Source organism: Ciona robusta, chromosome 8 (assembly GCF_009617815.1).
Source record: "Ciona robusta chromosome 8, ASM961781v2".
In the NCBI taxonomy this organism is placed as follows: domain Eukaryota; kingdom Metazoa; phylum Chordata; class Ascidiacea; order Phlebobranchia; family Cionidae; genus Ciona; species Ciona robusta.
In genome coordinates, this window is record NC_143242.1 from 6,871,011 (window position 1) to 6,896,834 (window position 25,824).

The 25,824-nt window shown below is 35.1% G+C and overlaps 5 protein-coding genes across 8 annotated transcripts; 2 read left to right on the forward strand and 3 right to left on the reverse strand.

The window, feature by feature from the left end:
• The first annotated feature begins 35 nt into the window (after nt 1-35).
• On the forward strand, nt 36-8,424 carry LOC149732898 (vacuolar protein sorting-associated protein 16 homolog). The gene is made up of 18 exons (XM_089882306.1): nt 36-179; nt 333-424; nt 671-764; nt 1,171-1,300; nt 1,546-1,665; nt 1,934-2,090; nt 2,580-2,692; nt 3,158-3,461; nt 3,759-3,835; nt 4,193-4,324; nt 4,648-4,778; nt 5,297-5,441; nt 5,761-5,895; nt 6,281-6,487; nt 6,713-6,895; nt 7,122-7,291; nt 7,794-7,994; nt 8,234-8,424. Exons 1-18 carry the CDS (start codon nt 106-108, stop codon nt 8,370-8,372), a joined length of 2,604 nt encoding a protein of 867 aa, XP_089738432.1. The 5' UTR covers nt 36-105; the 3' UTR covers nt 8,373-8,424.
• On the reverse strand, nt 7,880-9,143 carry LOC149732899 (guided entry of tail-anchored proteins factor 1-like). The gene is made up of 2 exons (XM_089882324.1): nt 8,941-9,143; nt 7,880-8,726 (listed from the first exon to the last, which is right to left on the reverse strand). Exons 1-2 carry the CDS (start codon nt 9,141-9,143, stop codon nt 8,417-8,419), a joined length of 513 nt encoding a protein of 170 aa, XP_089738450.1. The 3' UTR covers nt 7,880-8,416.
• LOC149732900 (small integral membrane protein 8-like) lies at nt 8,941-9,688 on the reverse strand. Its single transcript, XM_089882325.1, has 2 exons — nt 9,485-9,688; nt 8,941-9,316 (listed from the first exon to the last, which is right to left on the reverse strand). The coding sequence occupies exons 1-2, from the start codon at nt 9,644-9,646 to the stop codon at nt 9,155-9,157; spliced, it is 324 nt and encodes a 107-aa protein (XP_089738451.1). The 5' UTR covers nt 9,647-9,688; the 3' UTR covers nt 8,941-9,154.
• Nucleotides 9,689-10,046: 358 nt separating this feature from the next.
• Nucleotides 10,047-20,114, forward strand: LOC149732901 (triacylglycerol hydrolase DDHD2-like). Of its 4 annotated transcripts, none has more exons than XM_089882302.1 (19): nt 10,047-10,234; nt 10,518-10,652; nt 10,950-11,579; nt 11,872-12,068; nt 12,317-12,424; nt 12,728-12,839; nt 13,192-13,281; nt 13,790-13,879; nt 14,401-14,542; nt 14,927-15,135; nt 15,441-15,739; nt 16,271-16,480; nt 16,726-16,879; nt 17,257-17,345; nt 17,581-17,683; nt 18,178-18,314; nt 18,533-18,608; nt 19,039-19,183; nt 19,466-20,114. In XM_089882302.1, exons 1-19 carry the CDS (start codon nt 10,114-10,116, stop codon nt 19,608-19,610), a joined length of 3,192 nt encoding a protein of 1,063 aa, XP_089738428.1. In that variant the 5' UTR covers nt 10,047-10,113; the 3' UTR covers nt 19,611-20,114. The 4 variants fall into 4 exon arrangements, with proteins under 4 accessions (XP_089738428.1, XP_089738429.1, XP_089738430.1 ...); XM_089882303.1 differs by having other exon boundaries at nt 10,953-11,579; XM_089882304.1 differs by lacking the exon at nt 13,790-13,879 and having other exon boundaries at nt 10,048-10,234.
• Nucleotides 20,115-20,326: 212 nt separating this feature from the next.
• LOC149732902 (E3 ubiquitin-protein ligase RNF139-like) lies at nt 20,327-24,691 on the reverse strand. The gene is made up of 7 exons (XM_089882312.1): nt 24,450-24,691; nt 23,699-23,925; nt 22,565-23,485; nt 22,046-22,201; nt 21,442-21,674; nt 21,018-21,160; nt 20,327-20,549 (listed from the first exon to the last, which is right to left on the reverse strand). Exons 1-7 carry the CDS (start codon nt 24,574-24,576, stop codon nt 20,419-20,421), a joined length of 1,938 nt encoding a protein of 645 aa, XP_089738438.1. The 5' UTR covers nt 24,577-24,691; the 3' UTR covers nt 20,327-20,418.
• Nucleotides 24,692-25,824: the final 1,133 nt, after the last annotated feature.

Below are 25,824 nucleotides of genomic sequence, written 5' to 3' on the forward strand. Positions count from 1 at the left end.
TTTGAGCGCAGTCATCCACGTTTTTCACGCTTCGGTGCGTCACCTTTTTTCGCTATTTTATAGAGATCCTATATCACTGTTTGTTTACAAAGGTTTGGACATTATATGGTCGAAAAACTTATAATCTTCAATATGGCCGAGAGAATGGACTGGAACCCTCTGGGACAGAAAACAATCAGGTTAGAGGAGAAATATGTAGTATAGGTTGTAAAATATTTAGGTAAATTAACATAACTATCATTAAACTTGTGTAAAAGATATGTAAACTAATGTACCCTCTTAAAAGAATTAAGGAAATGTATGTATTCATTCAAATGCATCTCTTTTTTCAGAAAGTTTTCGCTGTACAGCCCTATGTGCTGGAGCACCAAAATTGACTTTTCAAGCAATTTAACCTCAATCTCAAAGTATGGTGGACTTATAGGTACAAATACAATAATAATAATACATAATAACATATATAATTGCACTTATTTACATGTGCTATCTGTATTTGGAACAGTTTATTCGAGATGACTATAAATAACATGCATTTAACATATAGTGAACTCACACTGAGTAACTAAAATTAAATTAAAACAGGTTAATATGCAATTAGAGGAAAAGTGTGTGTAAAGATATTCTGCAAAATGTTTATACAATAGTATTAATACAATTCCTTTATATTCAGCCACAGTTAAAGATGAATCACAGTCAAATAGGACCGGAAATCGACCGGACATTTTCATCTTTAATGCAGCAGGGAAAATAATTTCCTCCTTCAGGTGAGATGCATTCAAGTTATCAACCTAGTTACAGAGTAGCATTCTGTATTATATTTGTTGGGTGCTAGTGGAGAAACACCCTTCCTCTACATTATCTGCTAACCACTAACCTCTTACTAATAACTCCTAACCACCAACCTCTAACAGTTTCCACCGATATCGAAGGATTCTTAACTAGTGCTGACTAACATTCTGTTTATATTTGTCATCTTGATAAGTATTGCAAGAAAGTGCCTGTTGAATAGAAATCTAAGCTTAATTTTTGGTTGGCTACGATACAAGTACAAACTAAGCACACAAAATGTTGTTATTTTCCAACAAAATCCTTTTTTACCTTTCTGATTATGATTTTAAACTTTTCAGAACTTCGTTTTGTTAAAATCCCAGTTTTCAACAATGTTTTCAGATGGAGCAGTGGCATATTGATTGGAATTGCTTGGACACATGCAGATGAACTGTTATGTCTTCAAGATGATGGACAAGTTTTGTTGTATAACATGTTTTGGGACTTCCAGAAGTCGTTCACTATGGGCATGGTAAGAAGAATGAATGGATGTAACTTATTTACCCTTTCGTGGCAGGCAACGGCAGTCGTTATAACACAGGTGTTATCATTCATAAACCACGTATGCAACTTTGTAGGTGATTATTTTTTAGGATTTTATTGTGTAGGATATGATGTGTATTAGGTGAGTGATAAAACATGTATATATATGACCAAGGCCAACATAGATTAATCACATTAAGTGTTGTTTTTATTTTTAATACTTTTTCATTATAGGAATGTCGTGAAAACAAAATAATGGAATACGAAGTTTTCTCCAGCGTTCATGGGACAGGGTTAGCCGTTATGAATGGGCTTTACAGATTCTGTATTGTTAATAACATTGAAGAACCAAAGGTATTGAATGAATGAACAAAAGTTACTTATTATTCGCTTGGTGGGGCAACAACAGTCATTATAACATAGGTGTTCTGTTTCATACACCTTGAGCCAGGTTACAAGTTACCACGGATGTAACTTTGTGGGTGAATATTTTTAGGTAGCCTGTTAATAATTTTTTGTTAGTAAGTTTTTGTAAGTAATGCAATTATATATTTCACTAAATTTACAATTATTTATATATCTATATTCCACTAATGATCTTGATATTTTTGCATTTTCCAAGGTTCGCATACTAGCTGATGTACCAGGGTTGCGTGCCACACCCCCAAGCAGCTGGTGTGTGGTTCAAGGTCCAAGGGGGGCAAAAGTACTTGCTGCAAATGAATGTAATATTTTCCTACTTGACCACAGTGGACAATGCTCGCAACAGAAACCCACAGGTAAAATAATGTAAATAATGTAAAACTGCCGTGGCAATTGTTCCAACCCAGTGGTTCCTTATGGGTTGTCTAAATTATCAGCCATACATTACAAAAATATTCCCAAAATATTGCTACTTACAGAGCCACAAAATAAAATACTTGGTAACTCGGAAGGGGGCATGGGGTGTGTGAAACTACTGTTATAACGACTGTATTTGGAAATATGAGTTACATTAATTTTATTTCTACACGTGTTGATTGAGTGCCTCCTGTGTTTCCAGTCACAAACTATTTTATAATAATAAAATTATTGGGTTTAAGTTGGTATAAGTAGTTTGGTATTTGGAAACACTGCTTTACTTTGTAGGGTTTGATGCATTTATTCACATTCACACAGTACTTAACTCTATCCACTGCAAAGTATTCTTAATCCCAAATGTTATACCTCCAACGATTAAACATAGCAATATAATCAAAGTATAATCCTCCCCTAATTATGTGTAACAGATTTGAATGCTGCTCCTAATGCATATATTGCTATGGCAACTTCAATGGATGGGAAACATGTGGCTTTGTATGCAGACACGGGAACCATATGGATTGGATCGGCAGATTTTCAAGTAAATTAATCTTTTACATAAGATTGGAATACCATTAGTAAAAAAAAATTGCTATAGTGTGTAGCATTGGTGTCATATACTTTTTAAAGACATCAAACATCTGAGTAAAAAACCCATAGGATAGAAACTGGTGTGCTAAATCATATGATGTCGCCCCTGTTTTAAAAGTTGGGGTAACATAACATGTCATCCAAGGCACTTCTAATATTACCCCTACAACACTGTAACTTTCTAAAGTTTATTGGTACGTTATGACACTGACATTTTTCTATTACTGGTAATATTTTCCATTTTAGGGGCATGCCACCTCAGACATAACGTTCTGCCATTGCTTTGAAGTGATACTGGACCGTATTATTCCAAAGTTGTAGCACTGTAAATTATGGCTATTATTAGTAATATTTGCTATTTTCTCTTTCCATTTCTACTATAGTCACAAACTTAAATACAATTTTGACTTCACAGGATAAATACTGTGAGTTCAATACAAGTAACAGAAGTCGGCCGAAACAGCTCCTATGGTGTTCGGATATCCTTCATACAGCTAGAAACGAAACCTTTGGCTCAGGGGGTTATCGTAACATTGCAGTTGTCGTATACTGGCCCAAAACTATCCTCGCGGTCAGCCCTCAAAAGGACTGGGTTCGTTTTAATGTGGATGAAGACAACCTCGACAGAAATGGCACCGGTTCGGCGGTCTTGGCTGCCGATGTGGACGGCGTGCATATCGTGACATCAGAAAGGCATGAGTTCCTACAGCATGTACCAAGTAAGTTGAACTTTGGATCTATTATATACTTAAATTCTATTCTTTATGGATGACGACCCACAGCGTTAAACGTCATGGGACCTAGAATTTATGCCAGAATTGTCCCAATACCCCATCCTTAACACCCGGGGGAGGGGGGCTATTAAGACTGTATACTTAAAGGCTGATATGCACTTTTTGAGCTGTTATTTATTTTAAACTGTAATATTCTGGGCCCGTCAATTTAAATATATTATTAAATCTAATACAGCTTTTTTTATACAGTTTTGTTGTTTTATAGCTTCTTTATTCTTATAGATGCAATTTCTGGAATTTTTAAAGTTGGTTCAATGGCACCAGGGGCTTTACTTAATGATGCAGCCAAAGAATATGACGTAAATTGATTTTTATTTCTAGTCATATCTAGTTAAATTTATACAAGATAAGATAAAGATTTTGTGACATCAGTCATCACCCAGAATGTTCAATCTAGTAACTTACTGAAGTAACTATTAAGTTGGATTACATTGTCTCCATCATAACAAATTACTGTTTTTTTTTAAATCTTTTAGCTAAAATTGGTGCTTTCTTATTTAATTTGCATTATTAAGTTTTACTTGTTTTATGTAAAAATTATTAAATATTCTTGTAACTTATTTTTCTTCGCCTGGCAGGGCAACAATGGTCATTAAAACACTTAAAACAAATGACCAAAGATCACAAGATTAACATTGTACTCTTTGTTGCCATAGAAACAAAGTGAGAAAGCGGATGAATATCTTCGTATATTGCTTGAGAATCGTCAGTTAAAGGAAGCAGTGGAGCAATGCACTCTCGCTGCACTCGATGAGTTTCAACCTCGCATTCAGAAGACCCTTCTTAGGGTGAGTATTTTATCTTTTTTTGTGATTTTATTTATAACAAGTTTATTTTTTGTAATTTGTTTAATGCATCTTACCTTTTAGGGTTTTATTTATTTATTTTATCTTTATTCTATATTTTACTCGTAACGATTTTGTTGACATTCGAGTAAAATGATTTGACATCAACTTTTTTTACATTTTGCATCAATTTTTGACATATCCCATTTTTACATTCGACACATAGATATGCGGTAATGGGGCAACGCTGGCCTAAACGTATCACACTGCAGGACCTCACCCACTTAGAAGTGTATATTACTAGTTTATATATATGTTTTTCACAGGCTGCTTCCTTTGGAAAATCTTTTGTTCCAGATATTAAATTGACTGAATTATTCGTAAACACTTGTCAGATGCTACGTGTGTTAAACGCAGTGCGTGACTTCAATACTGGAATCGCATTAACTGCTGCACAGTGAGTGGTGTAATATATAGTAGGGTGGGGGAAAATGGGACACTTTTAGCACATAATATACACAAATGATCGTGTTTTTAATAATTAACAATGGTCTATGGGAGTCGTGAGGATATAGTTTTATGATTCTTTGAATGTTCTTTGTTTACTACTGAACGGGACAAGAAAATAGAGTTAAAGGTGTCCCATCTTCTCCCCCCCTACTGTAGATATCTATCAGCATTGGTATATGTGTCCAGCAGCATTGAATCCTATTTCCTTTTGTTTATATGCAAGTACCTAACCAGTGAGCTATGCCGTAGAACTATCCTTATGAATACCATTGCGAATGAAGAAAAACAAAGTTTTTGATTAAATGTTATGCACGGTGTTCGTAAAGTTCTGTTAAAATATCAAAACTTTATTATTTACTCAGTTCTCAGTGTATCTTGACCAGGTTTGTTTTATTTTTATTGGTAGATAATAAAAACACACCAGATCCTTACTACACAAAAGTCAGGTATTATTATTTATTACAGATTGGAGAATTTATCGATGGATTATTTGATAGATCGATTAATCTTAAGAAGGCAGTTCCATCTTGCATTTCATGTTTGCCAATATCTTAAAATCCCTGAAAAACAAGGATCTAGCAGAATATTGTCGCACTGGGCCTGCTACAAGGTGTTGTATGTTGCTGGAATTGTAAATATTGTAGTGGCTTTAGTTATTATGTTCTATATGCCGACTTGAGTTCCCATGTATTAATATTATTGTGTTTGTTTTTGTTACGAATTTTACTCCCGTGTGTCATGTGTCTTTGCAATCTGCTTGGTCTGGCCATTTTCTAATTTTGAGTATCTTGATCACAATTAAATACAAGCAAGAACACCTGTGTTAAAACGACTGTCCTTGCTCTGCTATGCAAGGATAAAGAAGTTACATTTACATTCATTCACAAAGCATGAACAAAGAGTCAGCTAACATTGATTTTGATTGGCAGGTTCAACAAAAAGACGTGGATGATGGTAAAATAGCTGCAGCCGTTCGTGACAAACTTAAATCAGCACGAGGTGTCTCGTATGCAAATATTGCTGAAAAAGCTGTGGAGTGCGGTAGGAGGGACCTTGCCATTAAGGTGTGTGAGTAGTTAATGGAACTACAGGGTTTTTTGCTGTATAATTCTAAATACAGTAACCTCTTGTCTTTCTATTCTATATGGGTGGGGTCCATGTGTGAACATAGGATTTAGTCCAGATTTGGCTCATTACCCTAACACCCAGACTGTGTTTATATGCTGAAATGTCCCTGCTTACCAACTTTGTGGGTGATTGATTAATTGTGTGTGACTGACAATTTGGACAACCCATAAGTCGCACCTGAGTTAAACATTGAAGCCTGTTAAGTGTCTTGCTCATGGACACATACACCAATATAGAACCCAGTACCATTTGGTCATGATGCAAATGCCTAGACCTCTGATCCACTGTAATGATGCCTCTCACAATTATACATTGTTCCAGCTTTTAGAGTTTGACCCAAGAGCATCTGAACAAGTCCGCTTGCTGTCTTTGCTCGGCAAGCACACACTTGCGCTAGAGAAAGCAGTAGCAAGCGGAAATACAGACCTCATATACTCTGCTATTGCTCGACTGCGAGAACGGACGAGTCTATCGGATTTCTTGGTGGCGATCAGACAACAACCTGTAGCGTACAAACTGCATTTAAAGGTTGGTTGAAAATGTTATTTAAATGTTATAGGATTTTAGCATGATTAAAGTCAGTCATTGTATTTATGTTGTTCAGACACTATGTTTATGTTAAAAAAGTTTGAAAATATTAGGAAAGTTTACTTGCAAATATTTTTAGAGTTAAGACTGTTGAAGTCTACATCAATTATGTACAAGAACTAGATAGTAATGTCATTTTATTTTACCTTCAATACCTTTCTACAGTATTGCAAGGAGCAAAATGAGAGAATGTTGAAAGATCTTCATGAGCAAGAGGATAATTTCATTGAGTTGGCTCACTGTCACATCCATGATAGTTTTGATACTTTTAGATCGGATGAAAGAGTTATCTCTCTTCACTCTGCTTTGGATAACTTCACTAAAGCTAAGGATGATTTTGGAATGAAGGTAATATTACTTAAATGCTTCTGGACTGGCGGTTTAAACTGTGTTGTTGAAAATTAGACTCTTAAAATGTCTTGCAAAATGAGTCTAGAGAGCTAAAAAGCCTCCATGTCCTAAGTTGCCCTGAAAGGCCTGTGTTTAGACTTATACTTTTATATTGCTCATAGAAAGGTAAAAAAAGTGAAAATTATATTAAAATTGGCAGAATAAATTTGATTTATGTATTTAGATGACAGAAGAACAACTTCAGTTGCTAAGAGAGCAAAGCCAACTTGAACAAGAACTTGATGAAAGTTTTATAGAAAAATCTCTTCATGACACGATCTGTAGCCTTCTCAAAATAAACCAATTAAAACGAGCGGAACACCTCAGAAAACAATTTAAACTGTCAGACAAAAGGTGTGCTTTATGAATGCATATAGTAGGGTGGGGAAGATAGAACACCTAGGGTGGGGAAGATGGGACATTCTTCACGGCCCATTTGGTAATAATAACAAAAAAACATTTAAAGAATTATAAAATTATGGAATTTGTTGTTAATTGTTTAAAACAAGATCAGGATATTATGTGTTAAAGGTGTCCCGTCTCCCCTACCTTACAATATTACCTGTTTATCCCTACATGACGAGGTAACTCTGGGTATCATTTTTCCTACACCTCATGAGTCATGCCTACCTAAAAGTTACCATGTATGCAATTCCTATGTGGCTGTACCTTATTTATACAAGTCTAACACCTTGGACAACTCTTTAAAAACCACTGGAGCAATGCCGCTTTGGTTCTTACCTAAAGGCCACACACAAGCCACAATAGTAGCGGTTTTGACTGTGCTACAGCTTCAGTATATCTTATACTTGATATTACCTGTTTAAAGAACCATTTTCTAACTTAATAATTTCAGATGGTGGTGGCTAAGAGTCACAGCATTAGCAGAGCAGGGAAATTTTGCAGAGCTTGAAAACTTTTCAAAGAGCAAGAAGTCTCCAATAGGTTACTATCCCTTTGTGGAAGTATGTATTCAACATAATGCATACACTGAAGTGACCAAGTATATTGGGAAAGTACAGCTTGATAAAAGAGTACCAGCCTTCTTAAAGATTGGGTATGCAAATTTTTGTATAACTTTTATAAACTTACAACTAAGGATAGTACAGTGGTTTAATAATTTAAAGTAAACAGTTCCAAACTCCAATAGTTTTTTAATAAACCAAAACAACGAAAAACTTAAGTATAGTTTTATACTTTTGTAGTTTAGTTATAATTAATGAATAAAAAACAGTACTAGATTCCAGTAGTTTTAAACTTGCAAACATATAACATTGTTCTTTTTCAAAAACACAGGAGCATCAAGCATGCTGCAGAAGCTGCAATGCAAACCAAAAGCTTGTCAGATTTAGATGCAGTACTCAAGAAGTGTGGAGCCGAACACAGAGACATAGCTGATCGTGTACGCGCTATGATGATGCAGCTCACCAAATAATTTTATATTTCCATACCATTACTATTGTGCAATAAATATATATATTACACGGTTTGTTGAAAAATCGCACCCACTGTTGTTTGGCAAGCTATGAGCCAAAATACTCCACCTACAGCACCAATTTCACCAGTTGGAAACGCGACAATTTTTGCCAAAATGTCCGGTCCGGCCCATTCTTTTGGGTACTGTAGAACTGCTTCATGTTTATGGAAAAACACGACGTATAAGAAACTGAATCCGATCACCAGGCGCAGGGTCCATGTAATGATTGACTTGATAAAGAGCATTTTGTTGGATGTAGAATTGTTCATCTTCTGTATTTCATCTTTCACAGCGTCAATTTTTCTCTGCAATCTATAAAATTATTAAATTACTCTTCCAAAATAAGAAAAACATATTCATTAATTTATGTTTTTTTATGATATTACACCTGGTAAACTTGGTGTAATAAGTGTAAGTTAAAGCACCATTCTAAGTGAGTGAGGTCCCTCAGCACTGCTAGCCATAGGTCAGTCCATTACCATAAAGCTAAAGCCCTCATGTAGTAAAATTGCGAACCATAAAACACCTTGCATATTTTGCGAACTCGTCCATCATATTAATTCCCCTTTGGTCTTCCAATTTCTGTTTTAAATCAATTTGCAATTCTTTCTTTTGCATTTTAAGCTTTTTACTGATCACAACCATTTCAATCAGAGGTAACAGAACACGAAGTACCACAGGGACCATGGGACGAGCAAAAGACAACATCAAGATTGTATAAAACAGCATGGTTCGAGTATCTAGTCCCACTTGGACTTTCGTTTCTCAGTTTTAACTGAGCCGTCTGTATTATAAACTTCGTAAACACCAGTAAATTTGTTTTCAGCTGTTGCGTTCATGTAAGCAAGGTAAGACACACAGCCAGTAATGAGAACTAAGCCAATGCCCATAACATATTTGTTCTGTAGAAAAAAAACATCAATTAATTACATTTTAGTTTATTTTGATAAGAGTTAAAATGTAATATGGGACAAAGACAAAAAGTTATTAAAAATAATTACAAAATTTTAATTATAAAGTTTTAAAAACTGATTATTAAACTATAAAGGATTAATTTCATAAATACTTACGGGTCTGACGTACAACTCAAAGTTCAAAGCACGAAACGCGGTGGTTGACCTCAAGCCACGTAATCCAGCTCCTGGCTCGTGGGGTACCTTTTCCGTCGTATTTCCCCTCTGCTTTGGAATTTGGTCACCGTTTGCGCTTGGTTGCTTGTCAGAACTTGACATATCCTAAACACAACTACGATTAGTAAAGCAGTTCCCAGAACAAAAATGATAGTAAGGTTGCTGTTTAAAGTTCAAACATTAGTGAAAATGTGAAACGCCGGTAATAGTGTTTCCAGACAAAAACTTTCTACCTCTTTATACTTTAAAAAATATGTACAATGTTAAGAAATACAGGGTACATAGATTATATTTGTAAAAGGATTTAGTAATATTAAAAAAATGGTAATAATTTATTCATGTTAACAGTTTAACTAGTTAGATAGAGAGTTTTTATACAAGATGTGCTAAACACTGGGACAATATTATGCTGACGATGGATAGCTGAGATAAGTGTTTAGCGAAAAACTTTTAGTTTTGTGTTGATAAATATCTGATTAAATATTCAATTGTTTTCTTATTATAATGCAAGCTTACTAATTTCAGGTTGTCATCTTATTAATTATTTTTAATAAATATTTGTTAAAAAAATGTCGAAGGGTAACCCACCACCTACAAATCCTCTTTTTTCACCAATGAACAATATTAACTTTGGAACAAATGCTTTGTTTATGCCTGTGCAAGAACAATCTTCTGCTATTTTAGCTCCAGGTATGAACATGGTTATCTGATTTTTATGTTATAAAAATTTACCTTTTTTAGCAATTAGGCTAACTATGTTAATTTGCCACTTTTATTTTGGTAGTTTTTACCTGTATCATGTTTATAATACCTATTGTTTTGCTGTTGATTCCTTCTCTTCGCTGTTTTAATTAATAAAATCTTTATTACTGTATTCAAAGGATAAAATTTATGTTATGTGTAGAAAATGTGTGGTGTGTTCGCCTATGCTATAACTGTTTTCCAATTATGTTTAACATTTAATGCATTACAGAGACAGATCCAGCAGAAGAAGCAAGTTTCCTCGGCCAATCTTCCACCTCTTACTCCACAGGAGGGGAACAACAACCACAGAATGTTGCAACGTTTACTTTGTTCTCGCAGAAAAATGACAATAATGGAACAAAATGTAAGCTTTTCTATCCACAACTTTAATTAGGCTACATAATTTAATTTGTATAGTCATATTTTTTTTGCACTTATTTTTGTTGGTACTGAAGTACACCTTACATTTTTAACTTCAAATGTTTTTCATAGTCGCTGATCCATTCGCAAATTTGTCTTTTAAAACAAACAGCAAGGAATCATTTCTTTGTACAACTGCAATTAAACTGCTTAAATTTAATATAATTTTGTTTTTTTTTGCACTTATTTATGTTGGTCCTGAATGGCACTCTACAAATTTAACTTTAAGATATTTTCTTAGCAGCTGACCCATTCGCAAATTTGTCTTCTGGAGCAAACAGCAAAGAACCCCCAACTTTCACATCACAATCAGTGTTCACATCTGAACAACAGCAGCCCCAGCTATTTGTTCCACCCTCAGCAAGTCCTGACCAATCAATAAATGAAGAATTCCCGTATTCTACCAACTCACCCTCAGTCAATGTCACAGGGACCCTAACACCTGGACCCAGCCTCTCAGCCCCCGGAATGCTCCCAACCCCACCACCTAATACTCAGTCTCAAACCCCAAACAACCCGTACGCTCGATCTGCAAGTCGTAACAGAACCATGTTTCCCCCCAACCCCGAATTATACAACCCTTCACCCACACCAAGCCCCCAATTCATGCCACCACAAATGGCTACCCCAGGTCCCCCACCAGTACAACTTACCCAATCTGTATCCGCTCCAACACAAACCCAAGCCCCCACACCCCCTTTATCTTTTGAAAAGCTCGCCCAATCGCCAGTCCCCCCACCTCCGACCGCTGAAAATCACTACCAAGCTGTAGTACCTCACTGGTTCTACTGCAAAGCACTGACAGATGCAAATAACATCTGGTGCCCATTCTCCTATGTTGACTCACAATACCTTGAAAAGGCAGCCTTGGGTACGTACTACAAACTACTTGCATTTTAGATTAAAATATTCAACTAGATTAAAAAAGTTCGAACCTTTTTAAAGCAGTGTTGGTTAGATGCCTATTTGTATGAAACATATCTAACTTATAAGTTGTAATATTCACTAATGTATGTAGTGCAGGAAATTGTGGGGTGGACCTGCCTACCTTGCAACCACAAATTTGGGACCAATAACTATATTTACCCGAATAAATAAGTGCAGTAACTATAGAAACTAAGGTAACAAAAAAAAGGATGACTTTTAACCACCTCTATATTTAGATGCGGCAAATGGTCAAGGAAGTGACATTGTTCGAACTGATGGTGGAAGATATGATGTATCCGTTAGCGCACGTGAGCGAACCAGTTTATACTGGGACGAGCCACCTTCTGCTGTGCGTAGATGTACGTGGTTCAGCAAATCTGACTCTGACAGTCGATTTATTCCATATGAAGAAAGTCTGTCACAAAATTTAGAAGTAAGATGGCAATACAAACATATTACATACCATATGGGAGGTCCTACAAAAAAGCGTGGCATGGGTCTTTGTATTTAGACCAGTGTTGGCACATTACCGCAACAAGCACACATAAAACTTTTCTATATATATTATACCTGAATGACCTAAGACTTATGTATTAAGACTTTCCAGTAAATCAGTGTATCATTGATTTGTAATGACTGATGTAGTAAATATTTATCAAGTAATCATTTCTTGCATTCCAGAGAGAATATCATGAAATAGTCACCAAAGGTTTGTGGCACAAGCAGATAGATCTTGGTCAAGGTGAAATGATGGTGGTTCATAACCCACAACTTATTGTGCATTTCCAGGTAAGATATTTAATTTAATATGTATTAGTATGCTCATGGGCGCCAAACTTTTAAAAATGCAGGGGAGGCAGGGATAGTTGGGTGCATAATCTGGTGAAGAAAATTTGACTTATTGGTAGCAACTTTACTATCCAATGCAGTGCAGAAAATTCAGGGTTGGCCTGCCTACCCTGCCACCCCAGGTTTGCTGCCTACGTAAATACAAGCTTTCTATTCTTTAACCCTACAAACAGTTATGACTTGTGAATGATAAAATTTTCTTCTTTGAAAGTTTTTTTTTAATATTTTCATTTTATCTTACAGCCAGTGGTTCCACCCGAGCATGAGTTTGGTGCAGTTCGTGAGAAACAACTTAAGTCAAAAGTCGTGAAACGAGGGATTTCTACAACGGATTTCGCCAGACTTATCCCAGAAAGTAAGTAAATGTTCCATTACATTTAAATAGACAAGATGGTATTTGTATTATTACTCTTAAAGAAGCCTATAACTGGTATATGCATTTTGCCAAACCTAATTACTTTTAATAACACCAGTTCTTTGACTTTCTAGTCAGACTTTTGAAAGTAAACATTAAAATAACATTCCTATTGCCCTTGACTGTACATTGCGACAATTAGGTCTTGATGTTCTTTTTATAAAATATGTATGTTTCGTGTCATAGACCATAAGACCAATATATCTTTTTATAAAAAAATATTTTATAAAATATATACATATCTAGTGGTCCTTAGTTTAAGGACTCATGATAAAACACATTATTCACACAGATGAGTGTGGTACACCTGACCACGTGGTGTTTCTGTGTCATGGTATTGGACCCGTATGTGACCTACGTTCAAGAAGCGTGGTTGAATGTGGTAGGTGGTGTGTGGTGGTTGCACAAGCGTGGGGTGGTGCTTTCGTATTTTTGTATTTCAATTGTTTGTACAGGAGCTGGGAGTGAATATACAATATATATATATATATATAATTACTTATATAAATTCTGATATTTGCACCTACATGGAGTGATACTTTATTACTTTGGTATTTTCATTTTTTAGGGTTATTTTGTCAAATTCTTGTAGCGTACTGCCTAAACAAATGTGTTAAAAATTGGAAACCGTTTTGAAACTTTATTAAATTTAAACCAATTCTCATCTCCATGTACAAAACCTTGAAATTACTGCATTTTCTGCTTCACCTTCATGCATGGCTACCAACCGCAACCACCTTTCAAGCCTATCCTTAAACTCTTTTGCATGCTACTGTTAACCACAGCCAGTGGCGCAGCTAGGTGGTTCATTAAAAAAAAAAAGTTTTTTTTGAAACTACTTTTAATTTTTTTCTGGCTGCGCCACTGACCCCAATATCTACTAACCAAAGGTGAAACAAGCGACATTGGAAGCTTAGTGATGGTTGCTCATGGGATAGGGGAACGTCATAGTAATCCATCCACCACACTAGTTCAGTGTGGTGAGGAATTTATCAAATTGATTCAGTTTTGATCCGGTGCTATGCAAACATAACGGACAAAATTCAAATCCAACCAATATTATTAAATTAATGTATAATTGGTTAGCCTTGATTTTCGTCTGTTCTGTTTTTATAGCGCCAGATCCGAACTTAGCTCTATTTCTGTTTTATTAACATTCCTAGTGTAAACTTTAGCCAATTAATTCGTTTTAATTTTTTTGCATGTAATTTTGCACCAAAATATAAGCCAATACTTTATTTAATTTTTGCATGGAATTGCATGGAAAATTTGTTTAAAAAACTATCAGTGGTGCAGCTAAACATATGGTGGCAATTTGTTATAAGAAGTATGGTAGTTATTATCAAATGGGTGCATAATAACATAACTTCTTTTTTAAAATAAAACAAAGAATAAAGACGTGATCCACTGTAACAAAGTAAAAGCAAACGCACATACTCAGATGCAATACTAAAACAATGGTAACTTATCAGTACCATTTCTAAAACATGTTTTTATACAGTTGATGATTTTCGTTCGATCCATTTGAGTTTACTTCGTTCTCACTTTAAACAAGGGTTGGAAAGTAAGAAGGTTCACAGGATTGAGTTTCTACCGATACATTGGCATCGTGCATTGCATGGAGATGCCACAGGGGTGGATAGGTGTGTAGTGTATATAACATAGCAGAAATATGAACATGTATATGAACATTGGTTCTGCAGATAATTTCAGTACAAGTGTTATCTAATAGGGTGGGAGAAGATAGGACAACTTTTCATACTATTTTCACATCCCATTTGTTAGTAAACAAAGAACATTCAATTTCCATTCCATACGTACATCGTAAAGTTGCCTTTAAATTTGGGAAAAAAGCGATAAACAAGACGCTTTTCTTAGGATTACACTTGTATCGGTTAACCGGTTAAAACTGAACCGTTAACCAAAAAATGGGAAAATTCATAGCCCTAATAGGGATATTTGGATAGTAGAATATTTGGTAGTTTATCATATATGACTTTTTCTAACAAAATGCCTCATTATTCCAGAAACATCCGACGCTTGACACTTCCTAGCATTTCGCGTCTCCGTCACTTCACAAACGAAACACTCCTTGATATTCTCTTCTATTCAAGCCCCGTGTATTGCCAAACAATCGCCGAAACAATCGGAAATGAAATAAATTCACTCTACAAACTTTTCCTCTCAAGAAATCCAAATTTCACCGGATCTGTATCTCTATCAGGACACAGTTTAGGTTTGGCATTCATAAAAAAAACTTTATTATGATGGAATTCTATTATTGACTAGCAAATGTTAAAAAAAAAAAAATTTTTAGTGATTTGATTTAAAAAAATAGTTTAACAGAAAAGTATGATTTCATTAAAGACAGTCTTTTGGTGTGTACGTATGTTTAAATAACATTACTTAGTTTTTTTAACAAAACTATTCCAAAAAACTATTATAAGACCATTATTTTATGGTTACACATATTTCATGAATAGGACTTATTTTAAACTGAAGCACATTCCAACCAGTATAAAACCTGTGCTAACTTACCAGGTTCTCTGATTCTTTTTGACTTGCTCTGCCACCAAAACTCTCCCATCATTCCAAGCAATCCAACCCCAAACCAACCATTCCTGCCATCGCAAACCAATACAACACTTACGGAGCCGACAGACTCACTTGCTGCTTCATTCAACACTGAAGCAACACCCCAGCTATCAAGCAGCAACAGTATGCACTCACTAAGTGAAAAAGCAGAGGAACCTCTCACATTGGTACAAGCATTAGAACAGCTCAATCTGTCAAACTTTCTCAACAAATTTGAAGCCGAGGAAATGGATATGGATGCACTGGTGAGTGTTGTGTGATGTCTACTGTGGCACAAAATATCACAGTTTTTTAATCTGCTGCATGTCATTGGCACTGATTTTTAAGTTGCCTTACATTTACGCACAACGAAATTTCAACATATAAATAGCACTTTAATTAGTTGGTGCAATACACAGTTACCTCCCCCAAGAACAATCCAGTGAGTGTTATTTGATGTTTATGCTAAACAATATTCCAGTAATTTAACCTCTACCATGCCAATGCATTATTACATACCTTTAAAATACCTTAACGTTTTCCTCAAGTTATTTAAATTAAGTTTTAACTTATAAATAGCACTTAAATTAGTTGATGCATTTTTACTGACTGTTTCAGCTAAGTCCTAGACACATTCCACTTGTCTCTACATTCAAGCACATGCCAGTGCTTTTACATGTTTTTTAATTAAAAACAAAGAAATTGTTGTGTTTTAGATAGCATTATTACCTATTTCAACAAACTGATAAAATCTTTTTTTGATGATACTTTAATTGATAAAAATCCTCTTCTTCCAGTTAATGTGCTCTGAGAGCGACATCAAGGACATCGGACTTCCGATGGGTCCTCGAAAGAAACTGATCGGATTCCTGAAGGATCAAAAGGATAAAGAGACGAAGAGGAAAGAGATTGAAGCGAAAGTTGCTCTGGAAGTTCAACTTTTACAGCAAACAGCTTCAACCATGCTGCCGAACAAAACTTTGGATGTTCCATCTACTCCAGGACTGGTAAAACAAATTCTAATTATTTTATGTGTTAACAGAATTAATACAGTAGGGTTGGGGAAGATGGGCCACCTTTTTATTCTATTTGCTCATTTTGTAGTAAACAAGGAACATTCGAAGAATTATAAAACCGTAACCTCACGACTCCAATAGAGTGTTGTTAATTGTCTAAAACACAATCAAAATACCTACAAAGAATAAAATTCAATACTAGATACATAACCCACAACCCCTCATACATAACACAGGAACAAATGGAATCCTTCGGAAGTTTTTTATCAGCCGCCACCAACGTGCATGTAGATTTCCAGCAGTTTGACAGCGGTACTGGACAACCTGCTGTTCGTTATCCACAACTTGACTTCCAACCGCATTCACTATTTGCAATGGGATCCCCTATTGGTAAAGCCTTTGTTTTGTGCTGAAATGTGATGACTATTAAGATATTACCTCATCATATTAGCAGTGATTATCATATATGTCGATACCAAGTGGTTACAACCTTTAGATGAACAATTGATGCCAACATTTTGAGCGAATTTGTTGTTGGGCAAGATACTTCACAGCAATTACTCCAACCCAGGAGTTCCTTGCAGGTGGTCAAAATTGATGGCCACACATAGAAAACACCAATACACTAATGATTCACTTCACGCACAAAGTTACATACGTGGTAATCGGTCACGAGGTGTATAAAACAACACCCGTGTTATAACAACTGTCAATAAGGCTAAGCTAGTTAAACGTTCATTCAACTAAAAGTGTCTCCTCATCCCCAGGTATGTTTCTTACTGTTCGTGGAATCTCCGAACTTGGAGAAGATTTTGTTTTCCCAACTTGTCCAGGTTTTATTAATATTTTCCACCCAGTAAGTATGATACAGTTCTGTGTCTAAAATTTTCCAAATTTTACCTAAAAATTCATGTGTTCTATTTTTTTGCTCGTCTACCTAAAACAAATTGTTTTTTTGTTTTTTTTAAATTAAAAAAAAACATTTTTGTTGGTGGAAAATAAATAAAAATAACAAATAAAAATAACATACTTTTTTTCTAATTTACTTTAAGTTTAAAAAAACTTTTTGGTAGTCTAACAATTGTTTTCAGTTTGATCCTGTAGCATATCGAGTTGAGCCGTTGATCAACCCAGATGTAAACATGAAACCTGTACTTGTTCCTCATTATAAGGGAAGGAAACGACTTCATCTTGGTAAGGAACTAAAATAGCATAACATGGTTTTTAATTATCTATTTAAAAAACTTGAAATGGATATGTGTAAAAGGTTGGTAAGGAACTAGAAATAGCATAGCATGGTTTTCAATCATCTATTTGAAAATGATAGCAAAATCATGTTATTTAAAGAACAAAGAGCAGGAAAACAAGAGCAAAACAACAGTTGTTAAAAACGCCATGGATAAAAAGTGTGGGGAAGATTGTCAGTTTAAAAGCATGGCTGTTGCACCCAAAATAAATAAATTTCAAATGCTTTCTTGGGTTTACATCCTGCGTGCAGAACCCTTTTTGTCCAGAAATGGTATTTTATTCTATGTGGGTTATTGAGAACCTAGGATCTAGGATCTAAGCCAATTCGGCCCATTATTGCATCACTCTTTTGCTGCTTATGTATTTCATTAAATTACCCCATACTGTGTATTTGTTCCATTATCCTATACTGTAACCTTGTATTTTTATATCATTTTCAGAGTTACGAGATAGTCTTGGCAGAATGGGCCAAGGGCTCAAAGATGGGATTATGAAGTCACTCAAAATCGCTATCGGAAGTATGCAGAAATTTGCTGAGTCACATTGGCAGAAGGGACAAGAAAACATCAACGCAGAAGTGAGTCAGCATTTATGGAAAACTATTTTCAACAATTAAAATATTAAAAAAAATGTATATGCGGACTATAAATATGTAGTTTTTATTTTTTTTATATTTTCTTGGTTAACTCAGCCGGTGGGTGTTCACTGTTCACTTTATTTTGTATTGTTTATGTCGAGAACTTAACCATGAAAAAAGTTTATAATTTTTTATAGAAATCACTTACTTTGTCACAGGTTGAGCACGAAGTTGAAGAAATGACGCAACGATTGATGAAAGAACAACAGGATAAAAATGACAACGAGGATAATGGTAACTATTATGATATGCAGGTTGTTCGGAAGTCACTGTGCACCTACATATTTATTAACGGACATAAATATGACAATTATATAAAAACATTAACTCTGACCATGTTATTTATTATCAATCTTTATTAAAGTAGTAACTTGTAAGCGGGCACGAGGTGTATGAAACAAAACACCTGTGTTATAAAGACTGTCGTTGCCGCGCCATGCGAGGGTAAAGAGGTTGTATACTTGATAACGCATATAGGCAGGCACAGAGTGTATGAAACAAAACGTGTTACAACGACTGTTGTTAGCTTGCCATGCGTGTTAAATAAGTTACATATGTAGTAATTCGCAAGCAGGCCATGTATAAAACAGAACGTTTGTGTTTTAAGACTGTTGTTGCCCTGCATAGAGAGTTAAAGAAGTTACATTCATTATATCTATACTAGCTTCAGTGACATCAGACATCGCCCAACTGGACGTCGGTCTTGGTCGATTAAACGGTGGGAAACGTATTGACTACGTTTTGCAGGAGAGACCACTGGAAAGTTTCAATGATTATTTATTTGCATTTCAAAGTCATCTATGTTACTGGTGAGACAATCTTGGTATTAATAATGTTATTTGGATTAACCAAGTCTATTTTGCCTTTTTTATTTTTATCTCTTTTTATTAGATATTGTTTCATATAGTTTCAAAAATATTTTTTCAGGAATTTATTTTCGAATATTTTTTCTATTCTTAATTCCTAATTGGGCTAATGGGTTTTTCTCAAATCCCCTTTTACTCGTGTTTTCCTTTGTCTTTAAGATTTCACACATAACAATATATTTCTGCATTTGAAATTACTTATAAATTTTCAAATTGTTCCTATAGGAACAACGAGGACACTGTTTTGTTGATGATGAGGGAAATTTACGACTCAATGGGAGTCAAATCTGACAGCCAGCAAGTGAAACCACCAGTTAATACAACCCCTGAAATACCGCCACCCCCCATGAGCACTATATCATTAAATTAGACAAAGATATCTCATGTTTACTATTACATTAGTATAAAGCTAGGCTTGACCTTGTATCCTATACTTAAAACCATATAATTTTAACTCTATAGTTCTTCATGTTTCAGATGATTAAGTATTAATATCTAGACCCTCACTGCTTTTTGGTGGCGTAGTTTCAAAGTGGTGATAGAAGAATGAAGTTTTCTCTGTCTTTCAAACTTAATGTGCAATTAATATGCTTCCTCATGGTGCCTTTTACTGTATATAAGTTTAGAAAATCTTTTATGGGCAAGCAATGTATGGTTGAACTAAAAAGCTGCGAATTCTTGCTGCTTTGTGGAAATGGAAAATTCAGATGTCAATTTATCTCATTATTTATTCGTGTAGTTTAAGCTTGTTGTCTTCTATTATGTGTAAATACAATATATGAGTCTGTGCAGCTTGGGAGCTGCTGAAGCATTTTAATTGCTTGTAGACTTTCTTTCAATGGAAACTGTTGGCAATAAATATGTGAAGAAAGAACATTAGTGCATGTTATAAATTTCCGCGAATCTGACCCTGATCTGGTACTCCTAGAGTTGAACGATTCTTGTGTAAAGAAATACAGTCAGAATTTGGTGCTACGAAAACGTAACAGACAAAATCAAGTCTAACCAATTGTATAACATAAGATATATTTTTCACCATAATGGCATTGCCAGTCTCTTTTTAAGTAGAAGCAAGTTACAACTTGGTAAAAACTTTATTCTATATTTATTTTTTTGCAAAAGAAAACGTTCTTATTCACACGATTGCATAAAACATCCAATTGATGATAAAATTGAAATCATTCAGTTTTGACTTCTTTGAATATGTTCTGGTGACACATCGGACAGGTGTCTTGGATGTGAAGCCATTTTCGAAGACAAGTTGAATGGAAAAGATGGTCACAGTTTGTTATTCGAACTTCACCAAATTCTGCAATGAAACAAACAATCTTAATTAACAAATGAAATGTAAATTCCCTGAATCCAACCTTGATCTAGAGATCATAAAATTAAACGTTTTTTGTGTCAAGAAATTTCAAAGAACTGGTGCTACGAAAATGTAACAAACAAAAATCAGGTCGAACCAACTGTTGTATAAGAGATATTTAAATATTGAGCTAAGCACATTACACAGACATCTTATTACAAGATTTATAAGTTCAATGCTGACAACAGGCATTCACTTCATACCCAAAGTCTCTATGTTCAAAGTTGCTATCATTATCTAATAAGATCAGGAACTTTTTAAAACCAAAATATACCCGGTTCGATGCTCGATTTCTACAAGCATGGATGAGTATTTGGGAAAGACACATAAAGTTCATTGCTCCAACCAGGTGGTCACTAGTTGGTTGCCCAAATTTCAGCCATACATAAAAAACTTCATTTATTGCCTTACCATCAGTGAAGCTTTGGTAGCAGATGCTACAAACATCATCTGTGTGATTCAACAAACATTCTTCATCTGGTAACGCAAGTTTAGCAATCCTTGCGTTCACAGTTTTCCTGTTATACAAAGTCTTCAGTCCTTCTCTTGCTGATCTGAATATAAAACATGGAAATATTGTTTTAATTATCATGAAATGTTATAGATGCTGGTATAATGTCTTTTGTTACCCTATTACAGGAGGATATAATATAACACGATAGCAAAAATTATGTTGAATGGATAGAAAGTGTTGGAACTAATGTCATTAGTATCAATGACATCTTTCGTTTTCCAGCTGTGCAAGGATAAAACAAGTTACACTCAATTCTCAAAGAAAAAACTTTAAAAATTCTTTAAAAACTTTAAATTTAAAAAGAAAAAATTCCGAACTTACTTGTAAATATTAACATACGCGTGCATGGACATCATGAACGCACGTAGAGCGCTTCCAGATTCAAATATCAAAACATAAGCCCCGTTTACAAACATAACACATCCGCATATAAACTCGACTGTATGCCCGGTAGCTTGGACATAAAACACCCAATCATCTAAGTGGGGCCAAGGTTTGTGATTCATTCTGGCATCAGCAGCAAACAGTGAATATAAAAGCAATGTGGAAAGGACCTGTGTAATGAATGAATGCAAAAGTTAAAGACAATTGTTTATCCTGGCATGGCGGGGCAACGCAGTTGTGATAACATGGGTGTCGAGTGTCTTGTATTCAATTATGGGTTACTGTACACTTGTACAGCCTATGCAAGTTAGTGGGCGAATTTTTTATAGTTGGCAATTTAGACGACCCATGAACACTCAATTAGAGAATTAAACATTGACTGTATTGAACAAAGAACAACATGCTTATAATGGTAGCAGCGTCGAACCCAGTGTCCTTAGTTATGAAGCCACTGTTATACCACACTGCCAAACAACTACATTTGTGTTTAATATCAAGATATATTACGTAACATGGCTATCTGTAAAATTTAACAAGATACCTTTACTATGAGTTCAATGCTGAAAGCTGTAACTGCAATGAGCCATGTAGATATTGGTTTAGTTTTGACCAACCATATACTGAAGCATACAGGTAGAATAAGAAGAATGAAAGCAACAAGAAGCGGCCTCACATGTCGCTTCATGGATATGTTGACCTGAGAATGTAAATTAAAATAAGTTGACTGAAGATACAAACCAAACACTCTATTATATGATGCTAATGTAATCTGGGCCACTTTTTTGTGAATTGGTCTTGTGTTAATTTCTGTGTGCTGCGTGAACAGGTATTAGAAGTTGGAATTTATTGTTAATTAATGTAACTTTTTATCACTGCATGGTAGGGCAACACAGCCATTATAATAGCAGTGTTCTGTCCCATGCATCTTATGCAAAATTTGTAAAACAGAGTTACAAAGTCCTATTTGGGCCATTTTTATTTTACAAAATGCAATGTGCCAGAGGAGATTTAAAAATCTACCTATGCAGCAATAATTTGTACATTAATGTCAATTGGTTACCTGTGCACTTAAGTTGATAAGAACAGGATGAACCAGATCATGCATGTAGTGTAACACGGCTGCAATTAATAAGCAAGCATTCCTATACAGACGCAGAAGTCTATTCACAGGTGGTAAGCCACTGAGACCAGTTTGTACAGCCAGTAAGCAGAACAACACAGCTGCAATGGTGCCAAGGAATTCTGCTTGCTCTAAATCAGCCCCACCCACAAAATCATGAAGCTTTATACCGCAGTAGTAAAGTGGTACAGACACTGCTGAACCAATCGAAAAGACAGATATGATTGAATCAGTGAGCATTATAGCGCCAAGTTCGGCAAGATTAAAGCTTAAAACTACAGTAGAGTTTTCAAGCAAGTTTGGTGTATCGTTTGTGAGATTCGAGTCCGTGAAGTTTTTGACTCCTCTTTCATCCAAAGCATATTGGCTTGGCATGTTCATGAAGTAGTAGTAGATTCCCATGGGTTTTGTGGAACTCTCAACTACAGGTTCCGTGTGTGCTGTGAAGCCTATGATGAAAAGCACACACAGGCAGCGGTATATGAAGAATATCCTCAAAACTTGCGGCACTCTGAAATTAATCCACATATTCTGCACAAACACAGGGAGACCATGAACTAGCAAGGTTTGCCACGCCATACGAACCACTACTGGCAGTTGAGTGAGTATGACAGTAAAGCCAGCATATGCAGCACTGTATAATGGGATAAACTGTGGCAAAAGTGTTGTAAAAGTTGAGATTGTGAATAAGTTTTCATGAACATTTATGAACAATGCGAATGTTGAAGATGAAGTAAGAAAGTATCCAAATGAGTTTTTCGTTTGTTGTAGTTTGCTTCCATATAAATATTTACTTGTGAATAAACTATACAAACCAAACTGTACCAGCAGATAAAAGAAACTTTTGACAATAAGATCAATCTGAAAAAAAAACATTTTGAATTTCAATCAAACACCAACAAAAACAAAACTGAGAGCACAATATTTTATATTTTTAGAAACAAAATTATATTTTCCGAAAGGTATGAATATGCAAAAAGTACACCATGGATAAAATATATATTGAAAGTTATTAATACGGTACAGCACCTAAATACATGTTACACCGCTACCAGCTAATAAAAGTAAGTTCACCTCATAAATAGGTATTGTCTCTGCGTGAATTGTTGAGTTTAACACTGATACAACAACAGACTCATTCAGTGGGGTGTGGTGGGAGTTATACATGTAGTAACTTGAAGCTACAAAGCATGTTTGCAGTGCAGTTGATAGACCCAGTATAAACGCACCAGCGATAAACCGATAAAATTCCACCAGCCATGTTTGGTTGCATGCGAATAGACACAAAGTTACACAGCTCCCTGAAAATAAAGCATTTATTTGGAAAGTGTTAGAGGTTGGTAGTTAAGGACTAGTAGTTCTAGTTAGACTTTAGTGGGTATATCTTTTATTGGTTAGTTTTGAGTTTAGCTTTCACAGAGTTACACAGCTCCCAGAAAATAGAAAGATTTATTTTGACATCTAGTCAAGTTAAATTTGGCACTGGTCAAAAATCCTCCGGTACATTACAGATTAAACTGGTGGAAAGTGTTGGTAGTTAGCGTTAGACGATAAATATCATATCTTATATTGGTTAGTTGTTATGTTTAGCGGTAACATAACGAAGGAGAATTCTTTACTACTATAAGAAAATTCAGTTACGTTTCCATTTAACTATATATGGCTTTATTAGTTAAATACTAGTGTTAGAAGTAGAAACCTTTATACACAGTATTGAAAATAAACATTTAAATTAAAGAGACTAGTTTTACATCAATACTGTTGAAAACACAGTCAAGTTTCAGATACAATTAATATTAAGTTTAGAAAGTCAACAAACGTTTACCAAAAGTTCTAAACAGGAATCGCAAGTACAAATTTGAAATCGGTGGAAATAATAGTTTTCTTGATACCAGAGCGTCCAACAGAACTATTGACGGTCCTCGCAGTACGTCAATTACCTTGTAATCCATTTCTTAGTTTCTAAAGTCTAAATCATACTATTACAAATGTTATTCAATACAGTTAACTGCGCCCTGTACTGAAGTAGTTCCGTTTTGTTGAAGCAATTACGTAGTTGTTGCGTAAGGTGATTCCCCTTTTCAAACTTGTCGTTCGCAACTTTTGCCACTTGAGTGATACATTTACATTCAAAACCGACTGCAACAGTGTATAAATTCAGCTTTTAAATCGACGATGTTACTTACGTTGTATTTATTTATTCATAACTTTTGAATTTTTTTTGACAAATGACCTAATCAATTTTAACCCCCGCTAACTCACTGAACGGCCTATCTACAAAGTTCCCGCGAGAGGGCAGTGCGATGCAATTATAGTAGGTTGGGGAAAGATGGGACGCCCTTTTAGGTAGTAAACAAAGAACATTCAAAGAGTTATAAAACCGTACCCTTAAGTCTTCCATGGACCGTTGTTAATTGTTTAAAACACAATCAGGATATTTAAGAATTATGTGCTGAAGGTTTTTCGTCATTCCCACCCAACTATAATACAAAGTGGCAATACCAAAAAAATAATGATGGTAAAAGTACATCGCGTATATATAAATAGCTGTTAATTAACATCTACACGTCATATGATAACCCAACTAATGACGTCACAATATATATTATGATGTCACATCTCCTGACCAGGCCGCTTCCGACAGTATACATAAAATACAAGGTAACATTCCGACAGCAAATATACGTCATTGTACAGGTTGTACATTTAGTAAAAATACGTCGGAAATAAATAACAATACACACCAATGTATTTACAGAAATGTATATTCCTAGTGGAATGTGTACTATATCATATGATATTCATCAGACCAGGTCTAGAGATATCTCCTGTAGACCGTGATCAGACGTATATAATATATAGTAGGTGGGAGAGATGAGACACCTTTTTATTCGATTTTTTCGTCCCATTTGGTAGTAAACAAAGAACATTTAAAGAATTATAAAACTGTATCGTCAAGACTTCCATAGACCGTTGTTAATTGTTTGAAACACGATCAGAATATTTGAATATTATGTGCTACAGGTTTCCCATCTTCCCCACCCTACTATATGATGATCCTTTTATTTTCGTTGATGTTTTTTTGCAGTGAGTTCATATAGTAGTGCGCTGGTCAGGCAAGGTCAAACCGCTAAAGAAACTGCGTACGTGACTAGCACCAGCTTTGGCGAGTGTTTTTCCTCGAGCGACGTGATAAATTT